At 38.5% G+C, this 14506-nt stretch overlaps 1 protein-coding gene across 1 annotated transcript in view; it reads right to left on the bottom strand.

Annotated features, from left to right (window-relative positions):
• AK9 (adenylate kinase 9) overlaps positions 1–14506 on the bottom strand; it is a 130550-nt gene that overhangs the window by 113052 nt on the left and 2992 nt on the right. The window contains 4 exon segments of the mRNA XM_053222387.1: positions 3268–3364; positions 3464–3516; positions 5528–5591; positions 6879–7006. Of these exon segments, the coding sequence (XP_053078362.1) occupies positions 3268–3364; positions 3464–3516; positions 5528–5591; positions 6879–6995 (331 nt within the window). The 5' untranslated portion in view covers positions 6996–7006.

The raw sequence follows: 14506 nt of genomic DNA, 5'->3' as shown, positions 1-14506 counted from the left end.
TGGAAGAGCTTAGTTCTCTAGACCCAATTCTGGAAAGACATCATGAGGATACTTCCTGATAGATGGACCAGAGCTGCCAACCCCACTGCCAACCTCTCTAACCCCAGAGACATGTGTGGAGATGGAAGCATAGATAAGGACTTCCCCTCCCTGTCCCGTATCTCCTTGACACCATTACCAAACCCTTGCCCTCAATGCTGAAGATGGAGGAATGAAAGACCTCACACCACTCCTTGCTGCAAGGCTCTGATGTACTATCATGGGCAGAATAGACACTCTGCAGTCTAGTGCTCAGCCTGCATCACCCCCACCAAGGAAAAGCTGAAATACTGTCTATATGGCTGCCCAGGGGAAACTGACTGGCCCATGCCATCACTTTGTCCTCACTTCCTGGTTCAGTAGAATGAATTCCCACTTTTGCAAAACTGAAGATGGCATGCTACTGCTTTCAGACTGAAGTGACGTGAGATTCAGAGACATCAGGTAACTTATGTCCATCCAGCCCTAATATATACCTGATGTCATGCCAGCCTGATATGAGCGGATACACTGGTGACCAATGACTTCCAAGACAATCTACTATGTGATACAGCTGGGGCAGGGAATGCCCAGATTAGGGCTGTCTATCACTTACTGGAGAAAACGAGTTTTCTGGAGTCCAGAAACAGGGAGCAGAAAGGGACTTCTTAGGATGCCCAGGCATTAGCTCTACCTTTTTCTCTTGGGTGAGGATGTAGTTCAAGGAAACTGATTTTGGCCCAAGGCCAACACAGCACGACAGGTTGTGAATGAAAGGATTATAATTATAGATTGTGTAAGTTCCTTCTAAATAGCTATAAAAGTTCCAAGTATAAAAGGCTCTGGTATAGAAAAAAAACCCTAAGATTCAATCTGGCAATACTCTACTGGGCAGTGTTCCCAGCAGTGCACATCTATCTGTCTTTAGGGATTTTAGAGTCATCAATTACCCAGCCTCACCTAGACCCTGGCCAGAGTTAATATCCCTGTTTTGAAAGCTCTTCACTTCCAATTTTGTTTCAATTTTTGTTTCTACCAGGCTGTTGGGTAGGACTAGACATCAGAAAGAATTCTTGCTGAGCAGAGACTTTTAAACTGCATTTAGTAGAGTGCCAGGTTGCACAGAAATTCCTCTGGGGACGTTACACAATAGGTGAGGGGAGTCTGGGCAGAAGAGGCTCTAGGTCCTGCCCCCACTACAGCCTTTAAATGAGCCCAGTTGTGCATGCCTAGAGCACAGGCATGCAATTACATGCTGAGAGTGTGGCCCTCAGATTCAAGAAATCACTTATACTGCCAGCTCCCAGGACACACACCAGTGCACAGCATGTCTAGGGGAAAGAGGAATACATTAAATGCTACGAGGGGATGCAGTCAGCAAAATCCAGAATGTAGGAAACTCTTATTAAACACATATAACTAGCTTTTGCAACAAAGAAAACACAAGGTGATAGAAAGAGGTAGAGGGCATTTATACATTAAAAGGGATTTGAGACATACCAATCAATTGCAATGCGTGAAACTTGGTTGGATCCTGCTTCCAAAAACAAAACACAACAAAACAAAAATAAAAAAAAACAAAACTCAAAAATCAGCTAGAAAAAAAAATATACAAGGCAAATAATGACATCACAGAGTGATTAGTAGGTGATTTACTATTAATTTTTTAGGTATGGTAATGTGAAACTAGGTTTAAAATAGTCCTTAACTTTCTGAGATATATACTAAAGCATTTAAAGATGAACTGATATGAATTAGTTTCAAAATAAAGTAGGTTTGGGACAAATGTGGGTGGGAGTTTACATAAAACAAGATTAGATGAGAGTTATCATTGAAGCCGGGTGATGGATACATGGGGGGAATTTTATATAATCTCTTTACTTTTGTTTGACATTTTCCATAAGAGGTTAAAAAGGTTATGACCATCATAAATGGCATAGCTGAGTAGGTTTATTTTTTCATTTTTTTCTTTCTCTTTTTGCCAATATTTATAAATTTATACCATCTTTGTGTTGACCACGTAAAATACTCTAAATTTTTCAAGAAGTAAGGTGTAATGAAGTGTAAACAAAAAAGGTATTTGCCTACCTCTCTGTATGCATGTGTCAGTTTCAATCATTATGCCTTTTAAGGACACTTATTGACCTGTGTTGGAATTCTGTCATTGTCCTTTTACCTTTTTACTCATTTAACCTCCCACATTCTGGGTGTTTTTCCCAAGTTCATCCTCTTTATCACTGAACAACAGAAAGACTGATAGAGTGTAAGTATATATACAATACATATACTAGAGAGATGATATATATATATATATATATCTATGAATGGAGGGATAGATATTGTTCATTCCATACATCATCTATATGTAGAGAAATCTTTCTACCTATAGATACGAATGATACATAGTTTGCAGTGACAAGTTGCTTTTGCTACTTCCATTATTGATTTGCTTCTGTAATCATGGTTTTTACTTTACTGCATTTTATTTTTATCCCTCTATTTTAATAGTCACCATGTCTTCTCTATAACGCAGCTTTCTAAGTTTTTCTTCTTTCATTCAATAAATCTATTTCAGGTAGCTGATTTTCTTCCCAGCAAATCTTTATTCTTCTTCCTTCTTTTGCAAATGTCACAGGATTTGTTCTTTTCTGTTTAGTCATTCTGAGCTTCGGTAGTCTTTGTCTTGAGAAATTAGGCCCCAAACCCCTGCTGAGCATCTGTTTGAATGTAGAGAGACTTCTTGGGTCCAGAGTGAGAGGGTAGACTGGATAAACAGACTGAAGCCTGCCAATATCTGGAGCCAGAGGCTAAGCTGGTGCCATGCTAGTTCCCACTCCTGCCTTGTAAGTATGGGTTAATGCAGAGAAGCCTAGCCACAGACAGGACTTAGTAATAAAACTGAATGAATGGGAAAGCAGCAGAGGCTGTCACCACCGTGAGAAGTACCACAGCAGAGTGTCGATGCTTCTGCTGGATAACACGATGCTCGCAGAAGATTGAACAATTAAAACTTATCTATTTATTTACGCTACAAGGGTAGAATCTGAAGAATATTGAATAATTGAATTGAATCTGAATAATGAAGTAAACAAGCAAAGAAAAGCATCTAAACCGCTTAACTGAACTCAGGCTCTGGGATTCCTGCAAGAGGGCAAAGGAAAGAGCAACTCCAGAACTTATGTGTGCCTCAGCTAAAGCATGAATTTTAAGGCTGCTTTGATAGCCACCAATTTATAAAAATAAACATACCAAAGTGAGAAACTTCCAGGGAGTTGAGCTTCTCCAACATTAGCTTCATGACGAGTTCATCTGGAATGCTTTGACCACCGAGCAGCATTGATTGCAACTAAGAACATGCACAGATAGCACACATTAGAATATAATATATTTGTGATACAGAGCTTTTTTAAACAAAAATTCTAATAACTTTGAGACTTAGATTTACCATAACTCCTGATTCAGTTTCACTGGCAATCTGTTCTTCCAAAATTGGTAAAGCTAAAATATGAATTCAAAATGTTAGCACAAACGGATATTAGAATTGCCAAATTAAGAAACACGTTTGTGTTTATTTTTAAGTTTATTTATTTTGAGAGAGAACATGTACATGAGTGGGGGAGAAGAAGAGAGAGAGAGAGAGAGAGAGAGAGAGAGAGAATCCCAAGGAGGCTCCCTGCTGTCCACGCCAGCCTCCAACTCACAAACTCTGAGATCATGACCCCAACTGAAACCAAGAGTTGGACACTTAACCAACTGAGCCACCCAGGCACCCCATATTTGTGTCTTTTATAACTGGTAACAAAGATTAATTTTGTTAATTAAAGATTAGTTAAATATTTGTATAGCACTTTAAGAGTTTACAAAACACATTTACATACATTATGTCATTTAAGCCTATCCAAAGCATGAGGCAGCAGAAAGTATTCCACAGAGAACTTGTCTCTGCCCCTGGATAGCTAAAGCATCTTGAGGAAGCTAACTTCTTAAATACTTTGGGCCTTGCATGCTTATGCCCTGTATCATATGCAAGAGAATATGAGGATGAAATAACATTGTGTATATGACAGTGATTTGGAAATTATAAAGTGTTACTCAAAAGAATACACTAGTATTATTAGTCCAGTTCCTTTTTTTATGTCAAACCCTTTATTTTATGTTTTCTTTTCTTTTTAAGTTTTTGTTTAAACTCTGTTTAGTTACCATACAGTGCAATACTGGTTTCAGTAGAATTCAGTGATTCATCGTTTACCTACAACACCCAGTGCTCATCGTAATAGTCCAGATAATTTTATAACCACAGAGTTATATCTAGAACCCATTAATTTTGCACTCTGATTATATGAAAGGAAAGAATGCCATCAAGAAATGTAAAAATAGATAAGCACTGATTAGAAAAAGGGGGCCTGAGGTTAGAATTCCAATGATTTGTTTCCTTTTTAAGAGGAAATATTCCATCCCTTGTGGAAGACATCCTGGGACAGAAATGACAGGGGCATGACCTAGGGAAGGACTCAGAAATTATGTTCCCAGCTGCTAGTAATCAATGGATTGTGCTGTACCAGGTTGCAATTTCATTAACAGCACATGGAATCCTCATTTCATACCATTCTTGCCAAAAATGATTATAAGAACTTTAAAGATTCCTTGTCAGTTTCATAGGTGAATATGAATCAGTGTTATTTTAATTAGCATTTCTTTGAATAAAAATGGAGTTAAACTCTTTTTTCTTATATTTGTCTATTTTTATTTCTACTTAAAAAAAAGTTTATTTTGAGAGAGAGAGCATGAGTATGGGGAGAGGCAGAGAAAGAGGGAGAGAGAAAATCCTAAGCAGGCTCCATGCTGTCAGCATGAAGCCCAAAGAAGGGCTTTATCCCACGAATTGTGAGATCATGACCTGAGCTGAAATCAAGAGTTGGACGCTTAACCAGCATGCCACCCAGGTGCCCCTATTTCTACTTTTTTGAATTGCTATTCATTCTTCTGCTTATTTTTCTATTAGGACATATAGAGCTGTATTGATTAAAAGAATATTTTATATAAAGATGTCAGTCCCCATTTTACATACTGCAAAGAATGCAAAACAAAATAAAAAATAAAATTTATCATCAAAAATATTAAGTCTTGAAACATGCTCCCAAGAGCAGCTGTGAGTGTTCCTTCTCTTCCCATCTTCCATAGGGAGACACTTAAAACACGCATGTCCCCAGCAGGTCTAAATGAGAAAATTAGAGAATTGGAGGCAGAAGAATGGAGTCAAAGACATTTCATAAACCATCCTAAAGTCTATGAACAAAACTAGGACTAACAGAAAGGCAAAATATGTCTGACGCTATGAAGATTATGAAGATGATATTATGAAGATGATATTCACTGGGTTCATAGTGATGTGTGATAAAGCAATTATGGCAAAATGTTAATAACAGAATCTAGATAGTACAATTCTTTACCTTTTTATGCATATTTGAAAGTTTTATAATAAAATATTGGGGGGGGAGGTAAAATTTACCTTCTACACGAATACATTTCCATGCTTGTGTTATCTGACGGGCTAAGGTTGTCTTCCCAACCCCCTAAAAAAGAAAGATGTTATTTAAAACCCAAAAGAACAGTCATTTGCCAGAGAAACAGATATTCACATTTAAAAGATTATATTTATGGTTACAATACATGAATATTATCAAGTAAATTTTTTGTCGACAAAAAAAAATGAACAGCAGACCTTAGATATTTATAGCATAATTTTTCTCTATAAGAGTCACATTTGCCACATTTTATGAAATGATTTAAATAACATTTTTAAATTAAGAAAATAGCCTTGAAACCAGGAAGCTGTACCATTATGGCATTACAGGTACTGTCCTCTTTTGATTATCAAATTTTGTAATTTTGAATACATATCGTGATTCTACTGAAACCCGTCACTTTATTTCCTTTCTAAAGTTTATAACTATGAATGTTTTGACAGACTTCCATTTAGTAACTTCCAAGAGCAAAAAATTCCTTCTTAATGGACATCTATGAAAAGTGTCATCTTTTAAAGATAAAAGATCACTTTAATGAAGTAACATTTGTACCTGACTGCTCTTACTGTTGACTCTTAAAACTCTATTATATGTTAAGAAACATAATGAAAATTACTGGAACTATTTCTTGGTACCTGTCCCAGGGTCTACATAAAATTAAATCAAGGATGGGATCTAGCCTTTGGTCTCTGCTATTGTGGGGAGCCTCTTTAATTAACCAGCTCAGTTTCTCTAATGGCAACTACCAACTAGCTCAATGGCTAAAAATACCTCTCATCTAGAGGTCCTTACTAGGAATGCCTAGAAAGGCAGGCTATCTTATGACAGCCATTTTTGGTTTCTTTTTATTTTGTGGAAAGATAATATATAGGTCTGCTAATGCACTTTGAGTAAAGGTGAGGCACATTGCCTCTCAGTAGCTTCAGATATTAATGGGAGAGGGTCCCCATTTGACTCCATAGTGTCTTGCCTTCAAATACCCAGAGAGTCTCACAACAAATTCCACAGAAAATTTTATATGTCAATTGTGTCTAAAATAACCTGGATCACAGACTACTAACAATTTTCATGGTGCAATGTTTTGATTAATTAATTTCTTCATAATATAAAAACAAAGATAAGTACAATGTCAGTTCCTTTCCAATTATAAGTGCACAAGAGAAGAGAAAGCTATGAAATTACCACCAATATTATATTAGTTTTTAAGTCATACAACTAAAGTCTAACACTCAAAGAAGTCATCATACTATGTAGTTTTCATTCTTGTATGGTAACATAATATTATGATTTTTAAAATAAAAAAAATTAAATAATAAGTTACAAGAGATAACTTACTGGTTTCCCAAATATAACAAAGCAAACAGGTTTAGACAGCAAAAAGTTATATTCAGCTTCATCTTCATTAAATATATCTGCAAAAGGATACTCTTCTGTATTCTCTTCAGAATTCATAATATAAAATACTACAATAAGAAAAAATAAGATTTTTAGTGACTAATTCAGTTGGAAAAGGCAGGCAGGTTAGGGAAAATGAGAATATCCTGAGAATTTACTTAGCCCCAAAGCCATTCCACACCACTAAACACAAGGATTTTTCCCATACTGACAAAAAAGTTAAACTCATCTATTAAAACAGTAATAAGCTTAGTTTGAGACAAAAAGCAAAATCTAGTTATACATTGTACAAGACAGCTAAAACAAAATGTTTCAGAGAGATTAAATTAAGGGAAAAATACATACATGCAAACATACACATATTTGTGTGTATTCAATTAAAGATCAAATTACATATGCTATACACATATATATATATATTATGCAGTTACACACACACGTGTGTGTGTGTGTGTGTGTGTACATGTGTAGGGACTACTAATGGGTCTAACAGAAATCCAAATCCAATACGTAGAACTGAAAAAAAAAAAAAGAACATATATATAACAATATTTATAAGATGTAGCTAAAGTAGTATTTAGAAGCATTAAATACATTAGAGCCAAAGAAAGTCTGAAGAGTACATGAAATAAGCTCACCACTTTTAAGATCTTAGGGGGGAAAAAAAACCCAGGAAAAATAGAAAAATATATTTTAAAAGTTAATAAAATAGAAAACATATAGAGAGAGAGTCACCAGAGCTAAACAGCGGTATTTTGAAAAAATGAAAAATAGAAAACTTCTGTCAAGATTGTTCAAGTAAAGAAAACAGATGGCACAATTAAACAATATTAGACATTACGTTTTTAGAAGTATGGTTTCTTATATCTCAAAACAGATTTGTCTATTTTTGTTGTTGTTTATTTCTAACTTTCGTTAATCAGAGTATGTTCTCTGATTTCAATTTTTCAACTCTTTGAAATTTGTTAAGGCTTGCCTCGTGGCCTAGTGCATGGTAGTTTTTTTTTTTTTTTAATGTTTATTTATTTTTGAAAGACAGAGAGAACATGAGCGGGAGAGGGGCAGCTAAAGAGGGAGACACAGAATCCAAAGCAGGCTCCAGGCTCTGAGCTGTCAGCACAGAGCCCGATGAGGGGCTTGAACCCACGAACCGTGAGATCGTGACCTGAACCAAAGTCGGACGCTTAACTGACTAAGCCACCCAGGCACCCCAAGTGCATGGTAGCTTTTTAAAAAGTTCCCTGATTCCTTGAGAAGGATATGTGATTTATGTCTGATGCAGTGTGCTTTAAATGGACTACAGAATAACAATGCTGCAGATATAATATAGATAATGCAAGGATACCACAAACAAGGTTACCGTGAATAAACTGATATTATTTCTAAGAATTGATAAATTCCTAGAAAAATCAACTTCTCAAGAAAAAAAAAGAGGAAACCTAAGTGGTTCTATAACCATAAGGAAACAGTCAGTAACTAAAAATCTTCCCACAAAAAATGTCATTGGAGGAAAGTGGGTGGCAGGACCAGAAGGTGGGGCTTAGTGTGTTTCTCTTAGAGAGGCCTCTGCCCTGCCAGGGTCTTTACAGAGGCCCGGGGCCCCAATTTCATAGTTTATTTTGACAAAAGACTTTATGAGGAGGTGGAGAGCCACCTCTGTTCTGTCAGTTTTTGCTCAGGAAGGGGATGGGGGTAGCCAAAGTCTCCTTGGCTTCTTTCGTTTGAAAATAAATTGCGTCTTTGGGGAAAAAATAAAAGAAACCAGATGGTTTTTTGAAGAGCTCCGGACGTACAAGCTTCCAGATACGGAGAAAAGATAGAGTGGAGACTTCTAACATTAGTTTACGTATCTCATATAACCTTTACCTAAACGAGAGAGAGTGTGAGAAAGCAAAATTATGTACCAATTTCATTCATGAACAAGATTTTAAAAATCCTAATCAAAACATTAGCTAACTGAATCCAGGAATATATGAACAAGGTAATAACATCATGACCAAGTTGGGCTTTCCCCAGGAACTCAAGGTTGTTGAGAAATTAATTTATCATATTAAAACAAAAGAGAAAAACAACACGATCATCTTAATAGATGTAGAAAAAGTGTAACACAATTCAACACCCTTTAATGATTAATAAAAATCTCTTAGCAACTAGGAAAAGAGGGGAATTTCTTTAATCTGATAAAAGGTATTAACAAAAGACAAACATATTTAATCATTAAATATTAAAAATGTTCTTTTCAGGGGTGCCTGGGTTGGTTAAGAATCTGACTCTTGGTTTCAGCTCAGGTCATGATCATAATCTCGTGGTTTCATGGGTTCGAGCCCCACGTTGGGCTCTGTGCTTGATTGATAGTGTGGAGCCTGTTTGGGATTCTCTCTCTTTGCCCCTCTCCCACTTGCACTGTCTCTGTCTCTCTCAAAAAACAAATTAGAAAACTTTAAAAAAATGTTCTTTTCAGGTAATAACAAGACAAAAGAAAGAAAACTGTAATTATTCCCAGTTGATATGATTGTCTACATGAGAAACAAACATATCACAGATAAATTTTGAGAATTAGCCTGATAACCCAATTTGCTGGATTCAAAATCATACAAAATTCAGTTGCATTTCCTTTTTTTTAATATTTGTTTTTTAATTTTTGAGAGAGCATGAGCGGGGGAGGGGCAAAGGGAGAGATGGACAGAGTATTAAAAGTGGGCTCTGCACCGACAGCAGTGAGCCCAAAGCGGGGCTCGAACTCATGAACCGCTAGATCATGACCTGAGCCAAAGCTGGATGCTCAACCAACTGAGCCATCCAGGTGCCCTCAGTTGCATTTCTATACACCATTATACACCACGACTTGCTAGAAAATGTAACTGAAGATAAAAAAGACTTATTTTTGCAGCAAAATAATAAAGTAACCAGGATTAAATATTATAAAACGTATACAAACTCTTTACGGAAAAATGACAAAATCTTACGAAATGACTTTAATGAGCAGAGTTCAAAAATGGAACCAGCGGTCTGAAATGCTGTTCATGAAATAATAAAAAGTGGATTATGGGGGCTATATGCTTCCAGGTAAAGGGATATGATTATATTTCTCTGTGGAATTTGAGACTATTCAAATGGACTTAATATACCAATATTATTTTATAGTGTCATTATGAAAAAGAAGACATAATAAGAATTATTACCAGTATACTAAAAAGATTGAGAAGAAAACCTCATGACAAAATAACTAAAATTTCAAGCTTTTTTTGGTACCAAAAACAAGTAATGCTACTATAAAATCTAATTATAAAGGAGAAAATGCATCTAAACCTTTTATAGAGGTGGTGCGTTTATTAAAGAGTCTCTTTTAAGTACACTAAAACCAGGGCCCTAAGGCCTGGGGTGGGGACATTTAGGTGGATATCTGAGTACTTCGAACCCTAAGATTTAGGTTTGTGAGGCAGGAAGCTAGGCATGAGTGAGTGACAGGAGGATGGACCTTAGACGTCCTGATGGAGATGCCCAATGGACAACCACCTGGGGACCACCCCATTCCACCCATCTAAGGTCACAACATCCCAGCAGAGGAAGAATTGAGTTTGTTGTGCTTGTTGCACTTGTGCAGACAGCACCCTGTTGTCCTTATTTGGTGTATGCCTCTAGAATAGAAATAATGTTGTTTTCTACCTAGTGCAGGCATTTTGAATACGTCTTGGGAAAGGGTATGTGCAGTTGGCTAATTATTATACAATCCAGGCCTGTTACCCAAATGTTGCTACCTTAGGACCCACTCAAAAAAAAAATTGATATAAGCCTACACCCTGGGGTTTCTGGGGCCTTTGTCTCTCTTGACTGGCCTGCTCCTCCCTTGGAGTGTACTTGAGTAAAACTTTGCTCTGCTTTACTTTCCCTTTGCTGTCCTGTAATTCTTTATTGTGGCAGCAAAAAGAACTCAGGCTTCTTCCCTTTTCCCTCTAACACTCAGTAGCACCTGGAATGCCTAGCACTGACAGAAGTAGCTCCTCCCTCATCTCTGGAAGGATAGCAGCCTCTCCTTGCATCACCTGAGGCAGACACTTCAGAAAACAATGCTTGCCCTCCACAAGATCTGCTTCAACTTCCTCATAGCTTTTAGACCAGTAACTGGGGTCAAGCATCAGCCCAGCCTGGCTGTGGAGGCACTGGTACAGGAAGAAAGGTACTGTGTGCCTAAAGAATTGGAGGGCCTGGCTATGACGTACCAACAGGAATCAGGAGAACATGCCTAGAAAAGGATCTTGAGGGTGCTGAGCAGGGGAATGGAGACTAGATGAGAGTTTATTGATACGTGGGCTCTCTCCCATGACTCAAGGTGTTAACATCCTGACTAGGACACCTGGGGTGGGTCCTAATTCACTGCTGGTAAGGTTCCTTGAAGCTTGGAAAAGAACAACAGGCTGTAGTAAATGTGGTAGAAATGCTGGAACTGCCTTGGTAGAATATAGAGTAGTGTGTCAAAGGCTCAAGAAGGTGACATGTTAAATGGATTTCACATAGGAGGCTAGAGAACTGATAAGCCAACTCTGCTTGTTGGGATGGCCAGAGGACACTCCCCTCATTAAGGCTATAAGGAATGAACTAGTAAGGGGGCACTAGTATCCTTAATAAGCTCAGTGGTGGCTGTTCTTTGTAGGCCAGGACCGAAGGTAGGGGAAAGGCTGCTACGATACTGGGGTTCCATGTTGCAGTGGGGATGACAGAGTCTTGAAGAGCAGAGGCCAGATGGCAGCACTTAACCATCAGAAACAAAGTAGGTGTAATTACTACAATGGGCAGGAAGTCCAGAAGGGCAACAAGCAAGATCCACAGAAATCTATGGCAATGGTTAATAAACCATGGAATTTCTAGGGGGTGAAATGGATGAGCAGTGAACGAAAATGTTTATTAACTTACTTTTCTAAAAATGACAAAGGACAAGTGAATCAAAGGCTGATGTCAGCAACCACAGTGGAAAATCATGATCCTTGCCTAGTTCTTAGCTCCAGAGCCCATTTATTGAAGGGGAGGCGAGGAGTCCTCGAGAATAGACCCTACAACACCGTAACAAGTATTTACAATAGGGATTCCCCAATTCTTCCTTCTCCAAGGGAACGTACAACCATTAACTGGGGAAATACACACTGTGGAAATGGGACTATCCTCCTCTTTCAGAGCCTACAGGACATAGGGTCTGAGCTGACACCAACACCAGCAGATACAAAATGCCATCATGGCCTCCTGCTGGTGTGAAAGCAAATGGAGAACCAGTAATAAATGGAGTCTCGGCTCAAGTCAGTCTTACAGTGCAGGATCTGCAGGATCACCTCGTGGTTCTTTTCCTGGTCCCTGACTATGTGGTGGGGATTGCAGCTGGCAAAATCTTCCCAGTCGTTCCCTGCCTGTGGAGTAAGCACCACTGTGGTAGAAAAGCCAAGTGGAAGCTCATGAAATAAATAGTAAGTCATTCCAAACGAAATGGAAAGGTGTTACCCAAAACTATCTAAAAGATAGCCCTGCTCAATTCTCCAGTGTGATTTTTTACAAAAACCAGATAGATCATGACAGATGATGGGGCACTACTGAAAACTTAACCAAGTGATAGCCCCACTCGTAATTGTGCAGATGCGATCTTTACTAGTCAGACACAGCTTCTTGTCCTCGGTATGCAGCTACTCATCTGGCAAATGTGTTGTGTTTTTTTTTTAAAATCCCTCTCAGAAAAGAAGATTAGAAACAGTTTGTATTCACTTAGAACAGTCAGCAAGGAACATTCAGGCTTGCCCCAGGACTCTCCTGCTATTTTAACAGCTATAGTACAAAGGGGTCTTTTTGATCCCTTGTTGATATATTATCAATATTGATAATATCAGAGCCTGTGAGCAGGAAGTGGCAAGTGTTCTGGATGGCTTCATAAGACACATGAGCAGCAGAAAGTGGAAGATAAATCTACAAACATTTAAAGTCCTGTTACTTTGGTGAGGTTTTAAAAGACCAGTGGTCTGGGACATTCCGAGATGTTCTCTCCAAGGTAGAGGACAAGTTTACTATACCTTATACCTTCTACCTCTAAAAAAAAAAAAGAGGTGCAGTATTTTATAAGTCTCTTTAGTTTTTGGAGACAGCCTGTAGCATACTTGGGAATACTGTTCTGATCCATATAATGGGTGACTTGGAAAGCTGTCAGTTTTGAGCGAACCTCAGAGCAACAGAGAGCTCTGTAGCAGTTTTAGTCTACGGTACCAGAGGCCTGCTTCTTGGGCCATATACCTGGCCAGATCCCATGATGCTAGAGGGAGACACCTACAGTAGGTGAGAATACTTTTGGAGTCTTAGGAAAGCCACAACAGAAACCTCTCAGTAAATGCCGCTCCTGGTAATGCTCTGGGCTCTGGGAGAGAATGAATGCCTAGCCATGGGACATCAAGTGACTATGCAACTGGAAGTGCCCATCATGAACTGGGTACATTAGATCTAGTCCTAAAGTTGGGCAGGCACAGGAGTAATCCACTGAATGACAAAAATGGAATGCTGGGATCAGGTCCAAGCACGTCTGGAGGGTACAAATAAGTTTCATAAATAAGCAGCCCAGACACCATGTCATCTATCTTTTGCTTATCAATGTCTCTTTTTCAGCTCAGACATCATAAGGAATTCCCTAGGAACTTAAAAAAAGTCATGGATGAATCATGATATATTGGTGCAGACTGTAAATGGAATGCTTCCAGACTTTAATGCCACTCAGAGGCAGCCCTGAAAGATGATGATTAAGGGAAATCCTCCTTGTGGGCAGAGTTTTAGGCAGTGTTCCTAGGTCCTCAGTTTGGAGGACAGTATTGAATGGCTTGGTCAAAGGCCTGGGAGGAGCAAGACTGAAAGATAAGAGAAAAAGAGTTCTGGGGAAGAGGCATGTGAATGGACCTATGAAAAGGGCATAGCAAACACACTCTATGGCAAGCCCTACCAAGTCACACCCTGTGTGACCCCATTCCCTAAGAGAAGATGGATTCTGTGACTTGCTTCTAAATCTAGCAAAGGTATTAGACATACCATTCCTGTGATTACATTGTACTATGTAAGATCCTATTTTAGCGCACTGGAGAGACTTCCTGGTTGGCTCTGAATTAAGTTGCCATGATGTGAAAGGACTGCTGGCAAAGAACAGTGGGTGGCCTCCAGTCATGGAGAGAGCCCCTGGACAACAACCAGGAAGAAAAGAAACAACCACAAAGAGATGAATTTTGCCAACAATTTAAATGAGCTCAGAAGCAGATTCTTCCCTAGTCGAGTCTCCAGATGAAAATGCCGCGCAGCCAACATCTTGACCACAGCTCTGTGAAACCCTCAGTGGAGAAACCAGCTAAGCTACGCCTGGACTCCTGAACATGGAAACTATGAGATAATATATGTATGTGTTTTAAACTGCTAAATTTGTGGTAATTTTGTTATACCACATAGTAAAAAAATACAAGTGGACACAAAATATGTGGATTTTTGAGTCTCACAAAGCAGGTTGATTTTCCAGTAAACACTAGCCAGTCTTTATCCCTGGTCACCTCAATGCTTCCAAAATG

This window comes from Acinonyx jubatus, chromosome B2, assembly GCF_027475565.1.
Source record: "Acinonyx jubatus isolate Ajub_Pintada_27869175 chromosome B2, VMU_Ajub_asm_v1.0, whole genome shotgun sequence".
Taxonomy (NCBI): Eukaryota; Metazoa; Chordata; class Mammalia; order Carnivora; family Felidae; genus Acinonyx; species Acinonyx jubatus.
Note: the sequence above shows the minus strand (reverse complement) of the source record. Positions and strands in the feature narration are given on the sequence as shown.